Source organism: Lissotriton helveticus, chromosome 12, assembly GCF_964261635.1.
Source record: "Lissotriton helveticus chromosome 12, aLisHel1.1, whole genome shotgun sequence".
NCBI lineage: Eukaryota > Metazoa > Chordata > Amphibia > Caudata > Salamandridae > Lissotriton > Lissotriton helveticus.
The window spans coordinates 549,213,862-549,232,422 of record NC_136073.1 but is presented as its reverse complement, the minus strand read 5'-3'; the positions used below and the strand labels follow the sequence as shown (position 1 = coordinate 549,232,422).

The following is an 18,561-nucleotide window of genomic DNA, read 5'->3' as shown; positions in this document are numbered from 1 at the left end:
CCAAAAAGTCACAGAGAGGTCACAGAGGGGTAGAACTACTTGTATCGTATTTCCATGCGCAAAATGCAATGGACTGATAGTAAAGCCCATGGACAGTCCTATTAGCCACTGCCTAAAACCTGATGAACATCAGGAAATCTATGGTTGAAAGGGGTTGTTCAAAAGTTCCTTTCTGTATATTTATATGGGTGTAAAAGAAAAAGTTACGTCGTGTGTTGTGTAGTGTGGTGTGTCGAGTGCTGATAATCGATCTCTGCAGGCAGCTAAAATGGTCTGTAGACACATAAAACCTCTGTGACTCCAAAATGGACACAACTATAAAGCTCACCGCCTCCTGGACTTAAAATGAAAAAAACTAAATTATGAAAGCATGGACAGTTCTCCTCTGAAGTATTTTAAAGCATTATTCCTAGAAATGTGGTTCGTTTCCCTTATGATCGTACAAATGTATCCTAAAAATAAAAATAAATAAAAAAGAGGGCCACTACCTCAGAAACTAGGAAATTCTCTACCCTCTTTACACCCTAGACATGTCACTTCCTCTTTGGCTACGAGTTTGCAACATGTTTCTTCCTTTATAAACAACTGCACCCACTACTTTGATGTACCTCTGTTGCCAGTGTTAATTTTGTTCCTGTTTCAGTTCCTTAGCATACTGTGTGTGTCTGGACTATTGGCTCTGCGCTGTAGATTGCTTCTGCATGTGAAGTTTTTTTTTTTGTGATAGTACCCCCTGGAGTGCTCACTGTTGAGTTTCCTGCAAATTCATTGATGAATTCTCAGGGTGGATCATGTTTTGGGACTGTAGTTTGGCTCGTTAGGTTTGGGTAGAAACTTAGTTGCCACTTTCCATTTTTTCCATGGATTCCTCGAGATGCATGCTAGGCCTACTATGGGACAGCAGAATGCAATTTTTAGAGGGTTTTGTGTGAAATGTTATTACCAACCTAACTAGGAGACTGTGTTGCAACGCGGCGTAATGGTGAGGCTTTGGGGGGTATGCAAGTGTAGAACGGCTGAAAAGGATGGAAAACAGATTTCTACGTAGGCTATTGGTCGTTCCGCAATCTTCATCCACTTATGTCCCTTTCAGAAGTGAGAATGGGTTACCTGGAAGACGTAATTAAATCCTTTGCTTCTTTGGTTAAGGGTTTAAGGGACCCCAAACGAGAGCCTCACAAGGGCAATCATAGCTAATTGTTTATCTCTAGATAACGTGTTTGCCATACCATGGCTAGTATATGTGAAACTAGTTTTAAGTATATTCAGGGCTCAGGAGCTCTTCTCTAATCGAGAAAGCATAGTTAATAAATCAACAGACCTAGCTAGAAATTTACCTTTTAACTTCAGTAACAAGACCCGTTTGAAGGAGACTCAAAAATTACAGACAGGCAGCCACTATTAGCTTTTAAATTTATCTCCAGATGTTGAGTTTTATTTAACGATTACTTTTAATGCTCAATATAGATTTTACCTCACACAATTACGGTTGAACTCTATCCACTTTTTAATGCCGTTCCGAATGCAGGGATCCTGGTCTTCGAACCTTCACAATTGACCATGTGACACCGTCTCGAAACAAAGCACTGCTCTCTATTTGCTTTTTAGCACATTATATTTGCCTCACTGGAAACGCTTCCTAATTCCAATTCTGCGGGAAGCAAATATTAGACGTCATAAATACGTTTTAATCACTTTACAACAAATAGGCTCTTTGGAACATGACTTGTAGTACTTAATTTTATTAGATTTTCACTGTATACGAGGAAGAGGTAAGAAGCACCTGTTTGCATGCAAACGTTCTATGGTTGTACGTGGGCGAACGGTTTATATGGTTTCTTTATTGCTCGAAATTGGTCCTTTTTTTATACATTTTAATACTGCATTTTTGTGTTTTATCTTCTGTGCTTTTATGCCTTTCTTAGCTGAATAAAGTTTGACTTGACTATTGTGAGACTAGTACCATGTGTATTGTCCCTAATGTTCTTTCAAGAGGTGTGTTGGATATAAACTACAAACTTGTAGTTCATGTACATTTATACATATTTTACAATCCTATGTGCCTAGAATACCTCAGAAAAAACGATAGCTTCATTTCTGAAACGTACTTGTCAAATATTTGAATGTGTAATATATTTACTGGTGACTGTTGGGATGTACATATGTTCGTAGGAGCGTTCACGAGCTCTCAAGTGTGCTGAAGCTCGTGACAAGCTCGTGCATGGTAAATGTAATGTTGACTTTCAAATAGGTAGAATGTGGGGAGTTAGGCTTGGGTAGACTGTTGCATCATTATGAACTGGGAGTGAGAGAGGAAAGGATACGAATAAATACTCCTTTAACTTCATCCGCTGTCTTGCGTGATATATCGACTTCCCTACACTGGCGACGGGCGGGATTCATCACCTGCATCAAGGATTATAAGAATTAATTTTTAACCACGTTTTTTTTTCACTTGCGTTTTCTTTGAGAAGGTGAAAAACGCAGAAAACAACCATTATATTGGAAGCGATTTTGTTTTAAACAGCGTTGAACTACTGCTGTATATTTTGGAAAGTGAACAGCGTGAACCACTGCTACAAATATCGGGAAGCGAGCAGTATCGAACCACTGCTGTCCGTTAGGAAACTGAAACGGATTTACAGAAGCGGATTTAAAATTCCTGCAGCACGGATACATGAAATTTGCCAAAGCTGTTTTTAGAAAGGCATGGAAAGATAACTCACTATTCTGTTATAAGCATCAATTGAAATCCTCTCGATCCGACTCTCGAGCGTGTTCATTGCTGACGTACATGCGCACAGACTTGCGCACAAGGAACGACGTAGATTCCACACGCTGCCTGACGTCCAGGAAAATTGACAACTGCGCGCTGTGGAGCAATAAAAACGAGAGGAGTCTTTCTTCTATTATTTGTTTACCTTACCGGAAACTTACTCCAAACGTGACAGAGCCACAGTTACATCGCGCAAATAACTTACAGCTAAACGAAGAAACCTGGAAGGTTATGAGAGTCATGAATATTATCCTTTATGACTAAAAGTTAATAATTTTATTGAAAAAAAAAAAAAAAAAAATTTTTTTTTTTACAAATTAACTTATTTACGTAAAACTTAATTAACAATACAAATAACATGTCTGGCATTGTACCTCCTCCTTCATTTTTATCATCACCTGGTGAACCACCCATGGCTTGGGAGATTTGGGAACCTGTTTCCTTAGCCTACGTAGATGTATTAGAAGAAGGGGAATGTGAACCAGAAAGGAAACTATCGCTTTTAAAACATTGTTTGGGTGGTATAGCTTTGAAAGAATTCAAAACCTTACCAGCGTTAGTAAATCCAGGGAATATTAATGTATATGAATATGCATCATTACAGTTAAGTTTAAGATATGGTAAGAAAAAGAACGTTGTTATGGAGAGGTTTATTTTTATTCTCGGAAGCAACGCACAGATGAACCTGTAGAGGATTTTGTTTCAGCATTAAGGTCTTTGGCTGTTACATGTGATTTCGAGCACATATCCTATGAACAAGTTTTAAGAGATCAAATTTTGATGAGGACTAATAACAAAAAAGTGCAGGAACGTCTTTGGACAACTTCTGATTTATCTCTTAATAATGCCATAGATATAGCAAAATCAATAGAACATTCGGAGAAATTTGTCAAGGAAATTAGAGGCAATGACAAAAGTGATGTATTTAGTGTGTCTAAAGACTTTGACAAGTCTAAGAAAAGTTTCTCACAGAGAAATGAATTTCCTGTCAGAAATGATAACAAATCCAGATATCAAAAACATGAGAGGAGAACCTCAAAACTTTTATGTTTCAGGTGTGGAAGTGATGCACATTTAGCAGATTGTAAGAATTGTCCAGCCTTAGGTAAAACTTGTTCGAAATGTCATAAGAAAGGCCATTATACAAAGTGTTGTAGATCAACATCAGGGAAGATGAATTGTATACATGAATGTTGTGATGATTATCAATTAGATGATGAAGAAAATTTTCAAGTCAACACCGTTATCAATGTTTGTGAAGATGGGGATTGCACAAAATTTCCATCTTGTATGATAACAATTGATGATGTGTCCCTAGAGATTTTCGTGGATTCATGCGCATGGTATACCATCATTTCTCAAAGTGTTTTTCAAGAAAAGTTCCCAAATAGGAAGTTAATAGACTCTGATGTTTCTCCTGGTAGTTACACAGGTCACAAGATTAACCTGATAGGTTATTTTATTGCAAATATACAATTTTCTGACCAACACACATCTGGAAAAATTTATGTATCAAGGTCGGGGTTATCACTTTTAAGTTGGCCACACCAACATCAATTAGGGATGAAAATTGATCCCAGAGCTAGTCCCCCAGTTTATGTAGTACAACCTTTGAAAATGCCAAGTGTAGATGGGAATAGCTCATCACTAGTAGAAAATCTACGCCAGTCTTTTCCTAGTGTTTTTAGTGAGAATTTGGGTCGTTATAAAGGGTTTGAACATGTCATCAAGTTAAATGAGAATGCCATTCCAGTGAGACACAGAGTGAGAAATGTCCCTCTTTCTTACAGGATTAAACTTAAAGAAATGCTAAATGATTTATGTAAGAAAAACATAATTGAACCAATAGAATCATCACCTTGGGTTTCCCCTATTGTGATTTCTGTTAAATCTAATGGTGAGCTCAGGCTATGCATTGACCTTCGCAGTGTAAATGGTGCCATTTGGGTAGATTCTCACCCGTTACCCAACCTTCATGAAATGGTTTCAACCTTAGCTGGCGCACAAGTGTTTTCTTGTGTAGACCTAGCCAGTGCATATCATCAAGTGGTACTAGCTGAGGAATCTAAGAACATAACTGCATTTATCACACCTGAGGGTTTATACAGATTCTGTCGCATGCCTTTTGGGTTAGCGAGTGCAGCTTCAGTTTTCCAGAGGCTCATGAAAGAAACTTTGGAGGGTCTAAATGGTGCTGTAGCATTTCAAGATGACATTTTAGTACATGGAAAGGATGACATAGAACACGACAAAAATTTAAAGTGTGTGATCGCTGCTTTAGCAGAGAAAGGCCTAACATTACGCCTTGACAAATGCAAATTTAAGCAGAAAGAAGTAGAATACTTAGGCCACACCATTAGTGGGATGGGAATTAAACCAAAAAAGAATCATGTCAAAAGTATCGTGAATGCTCCTGTGCCCACATCAAAAGAACAGCTAGTAGCATTTCTAGGTCTCATAGAATTTTATGCAAAATTTATTCCAAATTTTTCAGTCAAAGTTGACCCTTTCAGGTGCCTATTGAAGAAGAATGTTAAGTTCGTTTGGACTGATGAAATGACAAAAGCTTTTCAATCTTTGAAAATGTTTGTGGTAAATGCTCCGTGTCTCAAACCTTTTGTGGTTGGTATAAAATGTATCATAATGGTTGATGCAAGTTCCTCAGGCCTAGGTGGAGTGCTATTACAGAAAGATAATGAAAAAGAATGGGTTGTTGCGTATGCGTCGAGAGCTTTGAGAGATGCTGAAAAGAATTATTCTGTCATAGAAAGAGAGTTACTAGCATGTGTTTGGGGAGCTGAACATTTTAGGTCATTCCTATGGGGTACGAGATTCTTGATAAAGACTGATCATAAGCCCTTAGTGTATCTTATGGCTCCAGGAGGTGGAAGGACTATGTCGGCACGTCTTGCAAGGTTGGCTTCAAGGTTGCAATCTTTCCAGTACAACATTGAGTATGTCCAGGGTAAGGCTAATGTACATGCTGATTGCATGTCAAGATTGATTTCAGACACAAATCCTCCTGAAATAATTAATGACGATGAGTGTGAAGTTGCTTTTACTTTCCAGGATGTCAACTTAATGTGTGGTGGAAAGTTTACTCTGCAGGAGGATGTTTGGAGGGAAGAGATGAGTAAAGATTTGGAGTTGAGTAATGTTAAAAACTATCTTGTACATGGTTGGCCAGAACAGAACAGAGGAAATTATCTGGCAATATGATGGGTTTTTTTAAAGTCCAGGAAGAATTAGCTGTGGAGAGTGATGTAATTCTTCGTGGTGACAAGATTATTCCTCCTTTTTCAATTAGAAACACCTTACTTGAAATTGCTCATGAGGGCCATTTGGGGATATCTTTTACCAGAAGACGTCTAAAGGAATCATTCTGGTGGCCAGGGATTGACTCTTGCGTAGACCATTTTGTGCGTTCTTGTTCGTTTTGTTCTAACAGTGACAAAACAGCGGTTGCTTTACGTCCAGAGCCCTGTCCTATTGATTTACCTTTAGGACCTTGGCGGAAGCTGGGAATAGACATTATTGGCCCGTTCAGTTGTTTGCCTAAACAGGAAGCTTTTGGTATTGTACTTATTGACTATTATTCCAAATGGCCAGAAGTCAAGATGGTTAAAGAAGTTACTTCTCATCAAGTGATAGAGTTTTTAGATGAAATTTTCTGCAGAGAGGGCATTCCTCAAGAAGTTGTGACCGATAATGGGCCACAGTTTGTGAGCAAGGAAATAGAACAATTTTTTGACAAATGTGGAATTATTCATAGAAGAATAGCAGTTTTCCACCCTGAAGCAAATGGCCAGGTTGAAAGATTCAACCGTGTGATCAAAGAAGCCATCCAACTTTCTATCAAAGGCAGGCTGAATTGGAGAGTGGCGTTACAGTCCATGCTGTTGGCCTACAGGACTTCACCTAACTCAGTAACATTAGTCACTCCTTTTGAGCTTTTAAGAGGAAGAAAACCTAGTACAAGGCTGGTACCTTGGTGGTTGAAAAAGAATTTAGCTGGTTTTGAAAATTGTTTAAAGGTAGATTTTGATGCTGTCCAGCATAGGGTTCAGTTGTACAAGGATAAGATGAAACATAACATGGTTAAGAGGATTGGTTCTATGTCTAGTCGCCCTATTAAAGTGGGCGATTTAGTTCGAATTAAAAGGAAAGAGGGTGTAAATAAAGGGTTTCCTGTTTGGTCAAGTCCTAGGAAAGTTGTTGAAGTTTTTAGGAATGCGGTTAGGATTGATGGTGGTTCCGTGTGGAATTTGACTAGAGTCTCTTTGTTTAATGGGAAGAGCCAAATAGTGGATGATAATGACAGTAATGTTTTTCTGGATGTAGGGGAACAAAGAAAATGAAGATCGTACACATGCTGAATGTAACTTAAACAATACTAGAACCATACGTTCTCATCGTTTACCTGTTCGATTTAATGATTTTGTGATGAACTAACCTTGTTGTTTTTTTTACAGAGAATGTTCATGTAAAAATTAACATATTGTACAGTTATTGATTTTGTAATGAATTCTTTGTTGTTTTTTTAAGGGGGGGAAGGTGTGTTGGGATGTACATATGTTCGTAGGAGCGATCACGAGCTCTCAAGTGTGCTGAAGCTCGTGACAAGCTCGTGCATGGTAAATGTAATGTTGACTTTCAAATAGGTAGAATGTGGGGAGTTAGGCTTGGGTAGACTGTTGCATCATTATGAACTGGGAGTGAGAGAGGAAAGGATACGAATAAATACTCCTTTAACTTCATCCGCTGTCTTGCGTGATATATCGACTTCCCTACAGTGACTGTAGAAGTTGTCGCTTACCAGCAACCTTTGATGTTGTGCACATATCTGCAAGGAATTCTGGTTCATCAATATTGATCATATTCAGCATGTATGCAACACATTTTTAGGCCAAGGTAAATAAAGACTGTTCAGTGTGTTGCACATTCGAAGTACAGCAAAATGCCTTTGTAGCAGATTTGCATAATATTGTGCCTTAAGGGAGAACGGGAGAATGTGTAGTGCCCATCCTCCCAAAATAAAGTAAAAGGACATTTCACAATATGAGTAGATAATGGGTCTCCAACGTTTTCTGTGATAGGAGCTACTTATGTTCAATGGAAATCATCCTGAGCTACTACTATTAGTGATGTAATAGTGTCCACCCCATCCTAGATGGTCAACAGTGATCATATCAGTCCATGGGGCAGGGTTTCTAGCGCTAATGTAAAAAAATAAAATCCTTTGAGAATTTGAAATGACTGTACCTGGGTAATAAATAAAAGCAAACGATACAATACCTCTGGCACTAATATAATAATATGTGTAATAATATTAGGTGAGAACAGAATACGCCATTGGGCTGAATTAAAAAGTGGCTGACCATGTTCAAGCCAGGGAGTGGTCAAAGAAAGACGGTAATCGAAAGGAGAGGACCCAAAGCCGAATCTAATTAAACTGCAGGCTGTGCTATCAAACTCACATTACCTATCAACTATGTGACCATGTAGAACTGCTTGCCTATGGCAATCTGTCCCATGGTGCCCATTGGTGGCACCACCAATAAGAGTGACATATCCGGGCCAGTGTCATTGCATGCCAAGAGGCTACAAAAAGTCTGTAGTTGCAGGTGAAATTCATTTTTCAGAGAAATTACACAATTTATGCTGGGTCAGTCACCTGCATGATACTTGTATACGAGGTACACTCTTGCAAACAAAAGTAAACCGCGATACTGATGGGCTGTACAGTATCAAAGTCGTATTGCTTTGAAGTAGGCACGGCAGCACTTAAAGGCATAGTAAACAGGAAACTACAAATAATGCTGGCAAAACGCAAGTCTGCACCTTAAAAGAAACGCACTGGCATTACCTTTAAGTCAAGAATCTACTTGGCAGGTACGCTTGAAAATGCTCTATTACTTACCGGTAATCTTCATTACTCCGGATCCAGTCATCCTCGTCCCATTCATTTACATATTAGAGATAACCATCTCCCGACAGAAAAAAAGAGCAAAGGCATGCTGGGACCCTAATACTGCCCCTCCCACCGGGAGTACATAAGCAGTACTTACACAGCATCCCGTCTGTACAACCAAGCCGAGACAGGAAGGCCGGCCACCCGGGAGGGAGGGGAGTATGAATGGGACGAGGATAACGGGACCCGGAGTAATGAAGATTACCGGTAAGTAATAGAGCATTACCCCCAGGTCCCTTATGTCCTCGCCCCATTCATTTACATATTGGAGAATACCAAAGCAGAAAAAAACGGCCTTCCGAAACCACAAGCACGCCCAGGAAACCACACCAAATGCAGCAACCCAAAGGAGCACCGAGAAGGAGGGAAGGTAAGACCACAGGAAGCAACCGGCCAGCAGCCCGGAACAGGACAGCAGGGCCAAAACAATGACCGGAGACAACCAAGAAAAAAACAGGAGGCCAGTACCACAAAAAGGAGGCGCCAAGGCAACCAGGCCAAACTTACACGGTAAAGGACCGACAAGCCCGCCCAACCCAGAACCACCAGGAAGGCAGACAGGACCCGGCAGCCGCACAGACCCCGAGCAAACCCCGACCGCCCCTGAGAAGGCAAAAGAAAGAAAACCACCCCAGGCAACAGGGCAGCCCCAAGCAAGCATGGGAGCAGAATAGGAGCCAGACCCCAACCAGACCGAAAGGACAGGGAGGGAGACAAAGACTCAAAACCCCAGGAGGCCAAAAGCCCCCACAGAGAAGAAAACCGCCAACCAAACAGGGAGGCCAAAAAACTCATAACAGGCGGAGCAGAAGAAGCAACCCGGAACTGAACCGGAACCACAACAGAGGGCCTACCAGGCCCTACCCCAGCCAACACCGAAGAGGAGCCAAGAGACAGCAAAAAACGAGGGCAACAAAGAGACAAGGAACCAGGAAGCCAGGACTGAAGCCCAGCAACCCGCCAAGGCAGGAGGACCCACAAGCCCAACCAGCCCCTGGAAGAAACCCACGCAGAGCCCAGGGCAAAGGGCAAAGGGCAAAGGAAATGGCAGGGTGGCCGAACGAGACCCCCAACGCCAGACCAAACAGAAGGCGGGAAGAAAGAAAAAAACACAGGAAACCGCAAAGCGGAAACCGGAGGAAGCAAAGAAGGCTGAGGGCCAAGCCACCGTACCAGGAGGAAGCCCGCAGACCAGGAGCAACAGGAGGCAATCCTGGACACACCAATCCAGAAGCACCGAATCCCAGGCCCCATACAGGACCGGACAAGGGACCAGCAGCCCAGGAGAAAAAAAGAGAGAGCGGACCCGCAGACAGGAGCAACTGGGAAACCGAAGTCAAACAGCACCCAACTGAACCCCAGGAACCAGACAGAAACAAGGACACCCAACCAGAGGCGAACCAAGCCCAGGAAGAGAACCGCCGGCCGGAGCAGGCCCAAATGTACCCACCAGGACACGGCCAGAAACCAAGAGAGGACCCCGCCAGGACCCACAGAGAGAGCACTGGCAAGGACGCATAACCAAAGAAAAGGCGTCCAATAGACGCCCCAAAACCAGCAGAAAAACGGAAAGTCCCAACAGACCAAAAGAGGGGACAACTGGCGCCAAGCCAAGGACACCGCATCAGCGAAAGAGAGCCAGGCCCCAAACAGAAGAGGCCAGACTCCAGAGAGCCAAAAACGCGACCCGCCACTGGCAACACACCCCAGGGGGATGCAAAGGAAGGGAGAGCCGGGCACAACGCCACCAGCCGGAGAAGCAGACAGCCACAAGCACCCCCAGGTAGCCCCAACCAGGAAGAAACCAGACCCGACCAAGTGAAACCACAGAGAGCGGGAGAGAGCAGGAGCGCCGGTGGAAACAGGAGGGGAGACCAGAACCCCCCAAAAGAAACCACAGGCAAGACCAGGAAAAGAGCAGAGGCGCTGCAGAAGCAGGGGAACACGAGGCCACCCCAAGGAAAACCCCAGAAGCCAGGAACAGCCATCTCCAGAGCCAGGAGAAAGCAAAAAACAACAGCACCCAACACGGAAGAGGCAAGAAGCAGAAGATAGCACACAGCCATCCCCCCACAAAGCAACACAAGCACACAGCAGGGCCCAGAAAACAAACTGGAAGCCCCAGAAAGGTGCAAGGAGAACACAAGAGCAGCAAAAGGAGGCAGCAACAGGAAAAGCACCCCCCCCCCCCCCCAGCACAGGCCAACACCGGAACCCCAGGGAGGCCAGACCCCAGAAATGAAGTGGGACCGCATACCAGCGGATAGAACGAGCAACCCTGAAGAGAGGCCGCAAGAACCCAAGGCACAGCCAAGCAGGGCACCCAACCAGCCGAACTGCCGCGCAGGCAAGGACTCCCGGGAAGGGAGAGCCAACGCAGGGACCCAGCCCACTCCAGGCCAGAGCACAGCACCAACAAGACCCAAGGAGCAGGACCGCGCAGACCAACATATGAGGGCAGAAGCGGGGAAGCAGAGCAGCAGCAGAGCGCCAGCAGCCCAAGCAGGAGGCCCCAGGCACAAACCACTGGCAACACCATGAGACATTGCCACCCAACCGGACCATGGCCAACCCGCCAAAAACAGAACAGGAGCAGGCGGACCGGCACCACACATGAAACAGAGGCGCCCCCGGGCCAAGAACCAGGACCGAGCCACACACCACCAGGAATCAGGCACACCCCCCAGCCCAGCAGGAGAGAGAGAAGGGGCCGGGAAGCAAACGAGAGGAGCATAGGGGGAAAGGAGCATCCAGGAGCTCCGGACGAGCAGGAAGAGTGCAAAAAGACAGAGGCGCCCAGCAACCAACAGCCAAGAGAGAGTGGCAGAAAAAGTACACCCCACCCGCAGGAGGCACCAAAAAAAAAAAAAAAAAAAAAAAAAAAAACCAGACCACCACCAGGCAGGAGTCCCGCAGCAAAAGGCCAGCAACAGCCAACAAGGCCCGCTGGAGGCAAACATGGGGAGGCCACGAGAAACATCCAAGACGCCCGTCCCTAAAAAAGAAAGGTACCTCACGGTAGTCCCCAGGTCCCCTTGAACAGACCAACGCAGGCACCAGGGGAATGGACCCCCACCACACACTGGGGCCAGTACAGAGTGGGCGGAAATGGGGAAAAAGACCTGAGCAAACCATCCCACTGAGACCACTCAAACACCAAAGTGCAGAAGGCAACTGGGACACAGACACGCGTGCAGGGAGACCACGCGAACCGCGCAAAAACACAGGATGCCGAGCAGACGCCAGGCCCAATCTGGCTGCACAGCAGCAAAACAGGCAGCCCACCTGCAATGCCGCATGCACTCCCTGAAAGAACCAACACACGCAGAGGTAGCAGCCAGAAGGAGAGCCACAGCACCACAGGCACAATACACCTGCAGCAGGACGCGGACCCTAGCAGCCGGGCAGCAGGCGGAGCAAGGAGCCACGGTCTCCAACACCACCGAAGCAGGCCAGTAGCGCGAAACCAAGAAACAGCGGAGTCCGCAATGAATGGTACAAGCCTTCGTCACAGCACCGTAGGAGCAGTCACTGAGGTCACCCAACCTCGAAAGGAATGCGTGCCGCGAAGAGCGAACCACCCACAAAGCTCCGGCGGGCAGGGAAGCCGTGAGCGCTCCGGATGGGATGTAGCTCAGAGGAAGAGCGCATGCTTCAGAAGTATGCGGTCCCGGGTTCAAACCCCGGCATCCCCAGGAGCCGCCGCTGCCCATCCAGGAATGCCAGAAGGCCAACCTTTTTGCCAACCCCCTGAAAAGAAAAAGACAGGAAGACGCAGCACAGAGCCACGGCGCGTCCAATGCAGGCTGAGTTGGTCCAGCAGAGATATGAGCATGTGACAATGCAGAACACCACACAATGCAGCAGTAGCAACAGAACTCAAGGAGGCACTCCGACTGCACGGGGAGAGCAAAGAAGAAGAAAAAACGCTATGCGGGACTCACCCGGGGCAGGGGCCGGACACCAACAGCAGCAAGGCCCCCACCCCTACACCGCTCATGGAAGGCACGGCACACAGGAAAAGCGGCACGTCTCCCAACACGCCCAGCAGCAGGAGACGTGCACACGACCCGGAAGCACCAATGGAGGCGCACCAGCCGCAAAGGGCCCGCAGGATAAGCAGCACACCGGCCATCACAGTCAGGACCCCCAACAAGCCAGGCATGCCAGGGGACAGACCAGGAAACCCCCCGCCCGCACAGCCAGGCAGCCGGGCGGGGGGGAAGGGGGAACGCCACTCCAGCCCCGCAGAACAGCACACCACGTCCATTCTTTCGACAGACAGAAAAAAAGAACAGACAGGATGCTGGGTAAGTACTGCTTATGTACTCCCGGTGGAGGGCAGTATTAGGGTCCCAGGATGCCTCCGCTCTTTTTTTCTGTCGGGAGATGGTTATCTCCAATATGTAAATGAATGGGACGAGGACATAAGGGACCTGGGGGTAATAGGGTTCTTCTTGCTTGAAAATCAGATGTCCCTATTTATTTTGGTACAGCCATAAACCTAGCCCTCACGGGCTTGAACTATAATACATATTACATTAAATTCTAAATCAAGGCATACGTTAGATTCATTTGATCTGCACACAGAAAAAATTAACTAAATTAAAGAGTTGGCCTGGAAAAGGGTCGAGGATCACAGATATTAATCTTCGTGCCGGGGGTATCAGAAATAAATGACTAACTAACAAAAATCAACATTATTCCCTGGCCTTGAACTAATGTAATTACTGAAGGGGAGGGGCATTACCAGCGTTAACTGAGTACGTGTGAAAGAATAGACCTATAGCGCATAGCTCTTCTCTTGAACCTAGGACTTACTACATTTACATGCATCATTTCGTGAAGAGGCTATCCAGGTGGAATGATTACACTTCCAACACTAAGTCGAAATTGATGTACAGTAAAACGGAGATGTGTTAAACTAGAGAAAGTAACACAATAATGAGAGATCTAAAGAACGTGAACTCTATAGAAGCAGTGCACATGAGATTCCTCGCTATTTCCATTCAAGCGCTCAGCCGGTTTCTTCCAGTCCCTCCTCCTCTGGAAGGAACAGGCTGGAACTGGCACCTCCAGCTTTACTCACACCAAAGGGTCATTATTTTTGGTTTACACTTTGAGTGTTCTATCAGAACTGCGATTTTACCCTCCTGAAAAATATTTCGATTCTACTGACTCTTGCTTGTGTTTACAGATCAAATCCAATCAATCTGAATTCAATCCAAAACCCACTTCCCCGCCCCTCAGCCCCTATGCAAACCCCGTCTCTTATAACAACATACTCTTCCGATCGAACTCCCTGTAGTGCCTCGTCCTCCTAGAGCGGGACTACTGAGCAGCTCGCCACATGTCACATAAATACACTAATCCGCTATTCACCATGTCCTGCTCATAACGTGCCTATGCCCCTGTCACACAACACCTGCCTCGCCTCACCTGGCAGACACGACCAGGACTTTCCAGAAGCCCCTGGCGTTGTCCGTTTGCCTCCTGGTGCGCGCGCCCCTGTCCTGAGCTCACCCGACTCTGTCAGCCATAGCCGGACTCTGAGGGGCGGACAGCGCGGGACTTCACAGAGAAGTAACAGGTCAACCAATTAAAGCCTCCTCGGCTTCAGATAACAGAAACTCAAGTGCAGAAAAGCACCGACTGCGCACCCTCCACACGGCGTGCCTTCACCAGCCAATCAAAAAGAGGAAGGAATCGAGGGGTGGGGTCAGGAACAGGCTGCGATCTGTTATTTTGATTGCAACCATGTGTGCAGCGGAGTTAGGATTCTGACGCGATATATATCAACTGTTTTGTGATCAATTAGATATAGCGTTATTACTATGAAGTTGTTATATATAGGCACTTAATGTGATTTAGAGAAAAAAGCAAATACCGTGCACATAATCGTTGGTAAACTTGAACCTCTCCTAAGATGGCCGCTAAGTTTGCCACGGTCCAATCAAGCTATTTGAGTTCGCGCATTAGTAGGCCATCTTGAAAGGACTTCTGTCTTCGACTTCCACTAAAATCCCCATAATTTTACGAACAAGCATTTGCAATGCAATAGGTCTCGCATTTATGCAAGTTTAAGCTATTGCATTGTAAACGACAATGCCTTTGTTTATGTTTTAGAAACTAAAACATAAATAAAAGGCATTGTCATTTACAATGCCAATAGCTCAAACTCCTGTAAATGCGAGACCTATTGCTTTACAAATGCTTGTTAGGTCGAGCTTACAGCGCTACGCGATCTGTTGTAGTACTTGTGGGGTCTGACTCCTCCCCGCTTTTAGATTGCCATGTGTGTGTGTCGTATAAAAATAGTAGCCTGCCATTGGCTAATGGTGGGTCCATGTACTACCTTTCCTGACAAGGTCACTCCCATGGAGTATTGCCGCGGGCAGAAGCAGCGACGCTCACACATTCCCTACGTGCAGTCTGGTGCATTATTACTGCCTTTTTTTTAACAGACTCGCAGTTTTTTTTTTTTTAAGCGTGTTCATGCCGCAGATGCCACATTTGCTTAGAGGTGTCATGTAAAGCCCTTCTCTGACACACGCAAAGTGGAAGAGACAAGCTAGGCGCTGCACTTACCACTACTATTTTCAATAAACATGTCTGTAATTGCCTGGCCCCAACATGTCCTCAAGAGTAGCTTATTCTTCTTGGTGCGTAGGGGCGAGGCAAAGGAGTTAACATTACTGTGTGCGAACTGATGAAACTTGCGCAACACCTTCACTCAAGACGCACAGCTCAAGGGCATGCTCACACCTAGGAGCAAAGTAGACGGAGGGAGCGTGAGGCATCAGCACTGCAGCAGGGCAGCTACAGTGAGAGCGAAAGGTCTTCTCCTTCCGCTGATGACTCTCCTCAGCTGTTCTCCTGTCACCTTGTCTTCTAGCAGCCTACTGGGGCAAGTGAGGCCATCCTGCCGGCATGCTGCCTCAAAGGTCCTGCACTTCTGTAGCGCGAAAGGACCGCGGCTCGGGCGGAAGTGTGGGTCTTCTCGGTCACAACCTTTACCCCTTCACAAGTCCATTTCTTAATTGTATATATAATCCTTGCACTTTTTGTCTGTCTGCTTACCGGATAAGCTGGTACGGACTCGCGAGCACAGGCTGCAGCCACATTTCGTGGCATACAGCCTAGAAACACACATACACAGCTACAAACTGATGCCCATGCCGTTAAGCAGAACTAAAGCTAATCACAGAGACATCATCCTGGAGGGGAAAGGCTAAAGGTCAGATGTTAAAAGCTGGTGATAAAAACAAAATAATTACATCCAATGAACATAACTGTTACACATAATCATCTAGTTTTGGTATTGGCCTCATTTACAAGTGTAAGGATTACTTCTTTAACATTTCAAACAAGCTGAAGAACTGAGGCGACATCGCGGGGTGCACTCCCTGCCTCCGGTGCAGATGGCGGTGAAACCGGAAGTCAGGCAGCCTTCGTTGTGACGTGGGCGGGGCCTGCCAAAGAAACAGGAAAACCCCACTGGGGAGGACGTCCGGAACCCTGCAGGCTCCATGCTGAAGTCCCGGCCCCATCAGATGGACCGGCCGAAGAGCGAGGCAGACTGCATGGCACCAGAGGCAAGACGGGACTACCGAGTGTTGAGGAGAGCCCCGCAGGGTGCCAAGAGCCGGCCATGGAACCTGCAGACCGAGCCGGTGAGTGAAAGCTTGGCTGGGTGCATTGCCGGGCACCGTGAGATGTTGTCTCGTCACGCCGCAGTGCGCGTTCACGAACGCGTTCACAATTGAAATCCTTTGTGCGCGTGCAGATGTCCTGTCCCCCTTCCGAGGCAAATTGACAACAATAGAACTCGCTGGCGACAGCACTTCGCGCTGCCCCGAAAGGCGAGACCTAAAAAGGAACAGTTTTTTCAAACTGAAAATGATTTAAAACCGATAGGTGCTAGCTTTTTGTGCAATAGTAGTTAGTTATTTCAATTCCCAAAGTTACCAAGGAAAGTCAGTTTTTTAAAACTTTTTTTTTTTTAAATAAATGATCTTAAGAATCTTTGATTTAAACATTCCTACTCTCTTAAAGGCCGGATGGCGGCAAACAAGCAATATGGCATTTTGGTGCTCTATGTGCGAAACTCCAAATGCTCATGTTGAAAGTTAAGTAGACGACACAGGTGTAGAGGTACATAGGCATCGTGGTGACAGCCTTGCACCCTGGCAAACACAAGGCACCAGTGTACATTATTCAGGCGTGACCTTGAGCGGCACTCAAATGCCTTTATTTATACCCTATGGCGGAGCCCGGCCTCCAGGGTGCATGCTGCGCAACTGCCAGACACGTAGAGGCCAGGTGGCCCTCTACATCCCTCTCCAAGTCAATTTGCGAGGATGCCACATTCCTGCGTGTGGATGCTCTGGCCTCCTCCAGACTCCATGCAAAGTCTCTTAGGGCCATTCTGGGTTCAGGGTTTGGTCGCAGGCTGTGGTGCCACAATACTCTCGAATTTGACCCTTGGGTGCTGCTTTTGTTCTAGAGCAGCCAGCTTGTGGTGGGTCACAAACCATTTGTCAGGGAGGAGGACTGGCTACATTACTCTCTCTCATGGTTGTCTCTATTCAAGACTTCTAGGTGTGGCGTCAGGGCGTCAAAGAAGTTATCACCCTCGGGTCCTTCCTGCTGGTTCAGCGGGATGAGTAGTTTGAGCCTACTTGGGCCTCTTGCTTCCTTGAACCAAGACACGTTCTGGGGCACTGTTTCTTTTTGGGGAGCTGCAGTGACCCCAGTCCATCGGAACTGGGTGCTCCACCAAGGTTCTCTCTCAATCCAAACTCTAATCCAAAGACTGTACGAAGCCAGCATAGAGGGGATTTCTCTCGACTGGATCACATCCTTTCTTTAAAATGGGACTAATGTCATCCATACTTCCCCTTTCTCATTCAAACCGTACTTCAAAAAAGCAATGGTCCATCAAGGCTCTATCATCTCATCCATGCTTTAAAAATCTACATGAAGTCATCACCAGCAATGATCAACGAAGTTTCAGCTCACATGCTGTAACTATGCAGATGACACACACAGACTTCGTGAACTGCAAAGCCCCAAAGACATTGGAAACTTTATCTTCAGTTGCCTCAGAGCTGTTGATCAGTGGATGACCTTGAGCCACCTCAAATTGAAGGCTTCCAAAACGGAAATACTCGCATGTGGCAACTGGGAAAATAATGACCCACTCTGCACCTTGCCTGATAATCTGGGATCATCTCCTAAAGTATCCAACTAAGTAAGAAACCTTGGAATTACATTGCCTCCAAATTATCAATTAATTCCCAAGTGGACAAGTTAGCAAGATCAAACTTCATTACCATGAAAACTCTGCGATGCATGCATCTTACCACACCTAGGATTTACACCCAAGGTCCATGCTACTATCACTCTTGTACTGTCTCTCCTGATTATGTCAATGGCCTCTATCACAGATCACGTTTATCAAATATGAAAAAAACGACAACGAATTCAGAACTCTGCGGCTGACTACTCAAACAAGCAAAGCCACAAGCCCACATCTCCCCTACCTTGAGGGCTCTACAATGGTTACCGGTTGCCAGAATATCCACCTTCAAGCTGCTTTGTATCACCCAGAAAGCAATACATGAAGCAGGACAACTTTTTCTCAAGAATAAAATCACCAAATGCATACACCAAAGGATCCTCAGTTCAAGAGTGACACCTCTCCTCAGAACCCCTGCATACAAGAAAAAAACATGAGGGGTACATCTTTCTCTGTTCAAGCACCCAAACTATGAAATTAATCATCCCCCAAACATAAGAGCCATGGATAACT

General features: G+C 45.7%; 1 protein-coding gene across 3 annotated transcripts in view; it reads right to left on the bottom strand.

Moving 5' to 3' along the window:
* The window catches only part of PDP2 (pyruvate dehydrogenase phosphatase catalytic subunit 2), a 28,163-nt gene extending 13,751 nt beyond the window's left edge, over nt 1–14,412 (bottom strand). The window contains exons 1-2 of one of the 3 annotated variants that reach the window (XM_078671031.1): nt 14,187–14,412; nt 1,475–1,651 (exon numbers count right to left, since the gene is read on the bottom strand). Coding sequence is in view for 1 of the 3 variants with exons in the window: in XM_078671030.1 (XP_078527156.1) it covers nt 2,727–2,783 (57 nt within the window). In the remaining 2 variants the exon portion in view is untranslated. Of the gene's footprint in view, nt 1–1,474; nt 1,652–2,726; nt 2,873–14,186 lie in introns of all 3 variants that reach the window. The other 2 variants (XM_078671030.1, XM_078671032.1) reach the window with 2 other exon arrangements.
* Between the last annotated feature and the right edge of the window lie 4,149 nt (nt 14,413–18,561).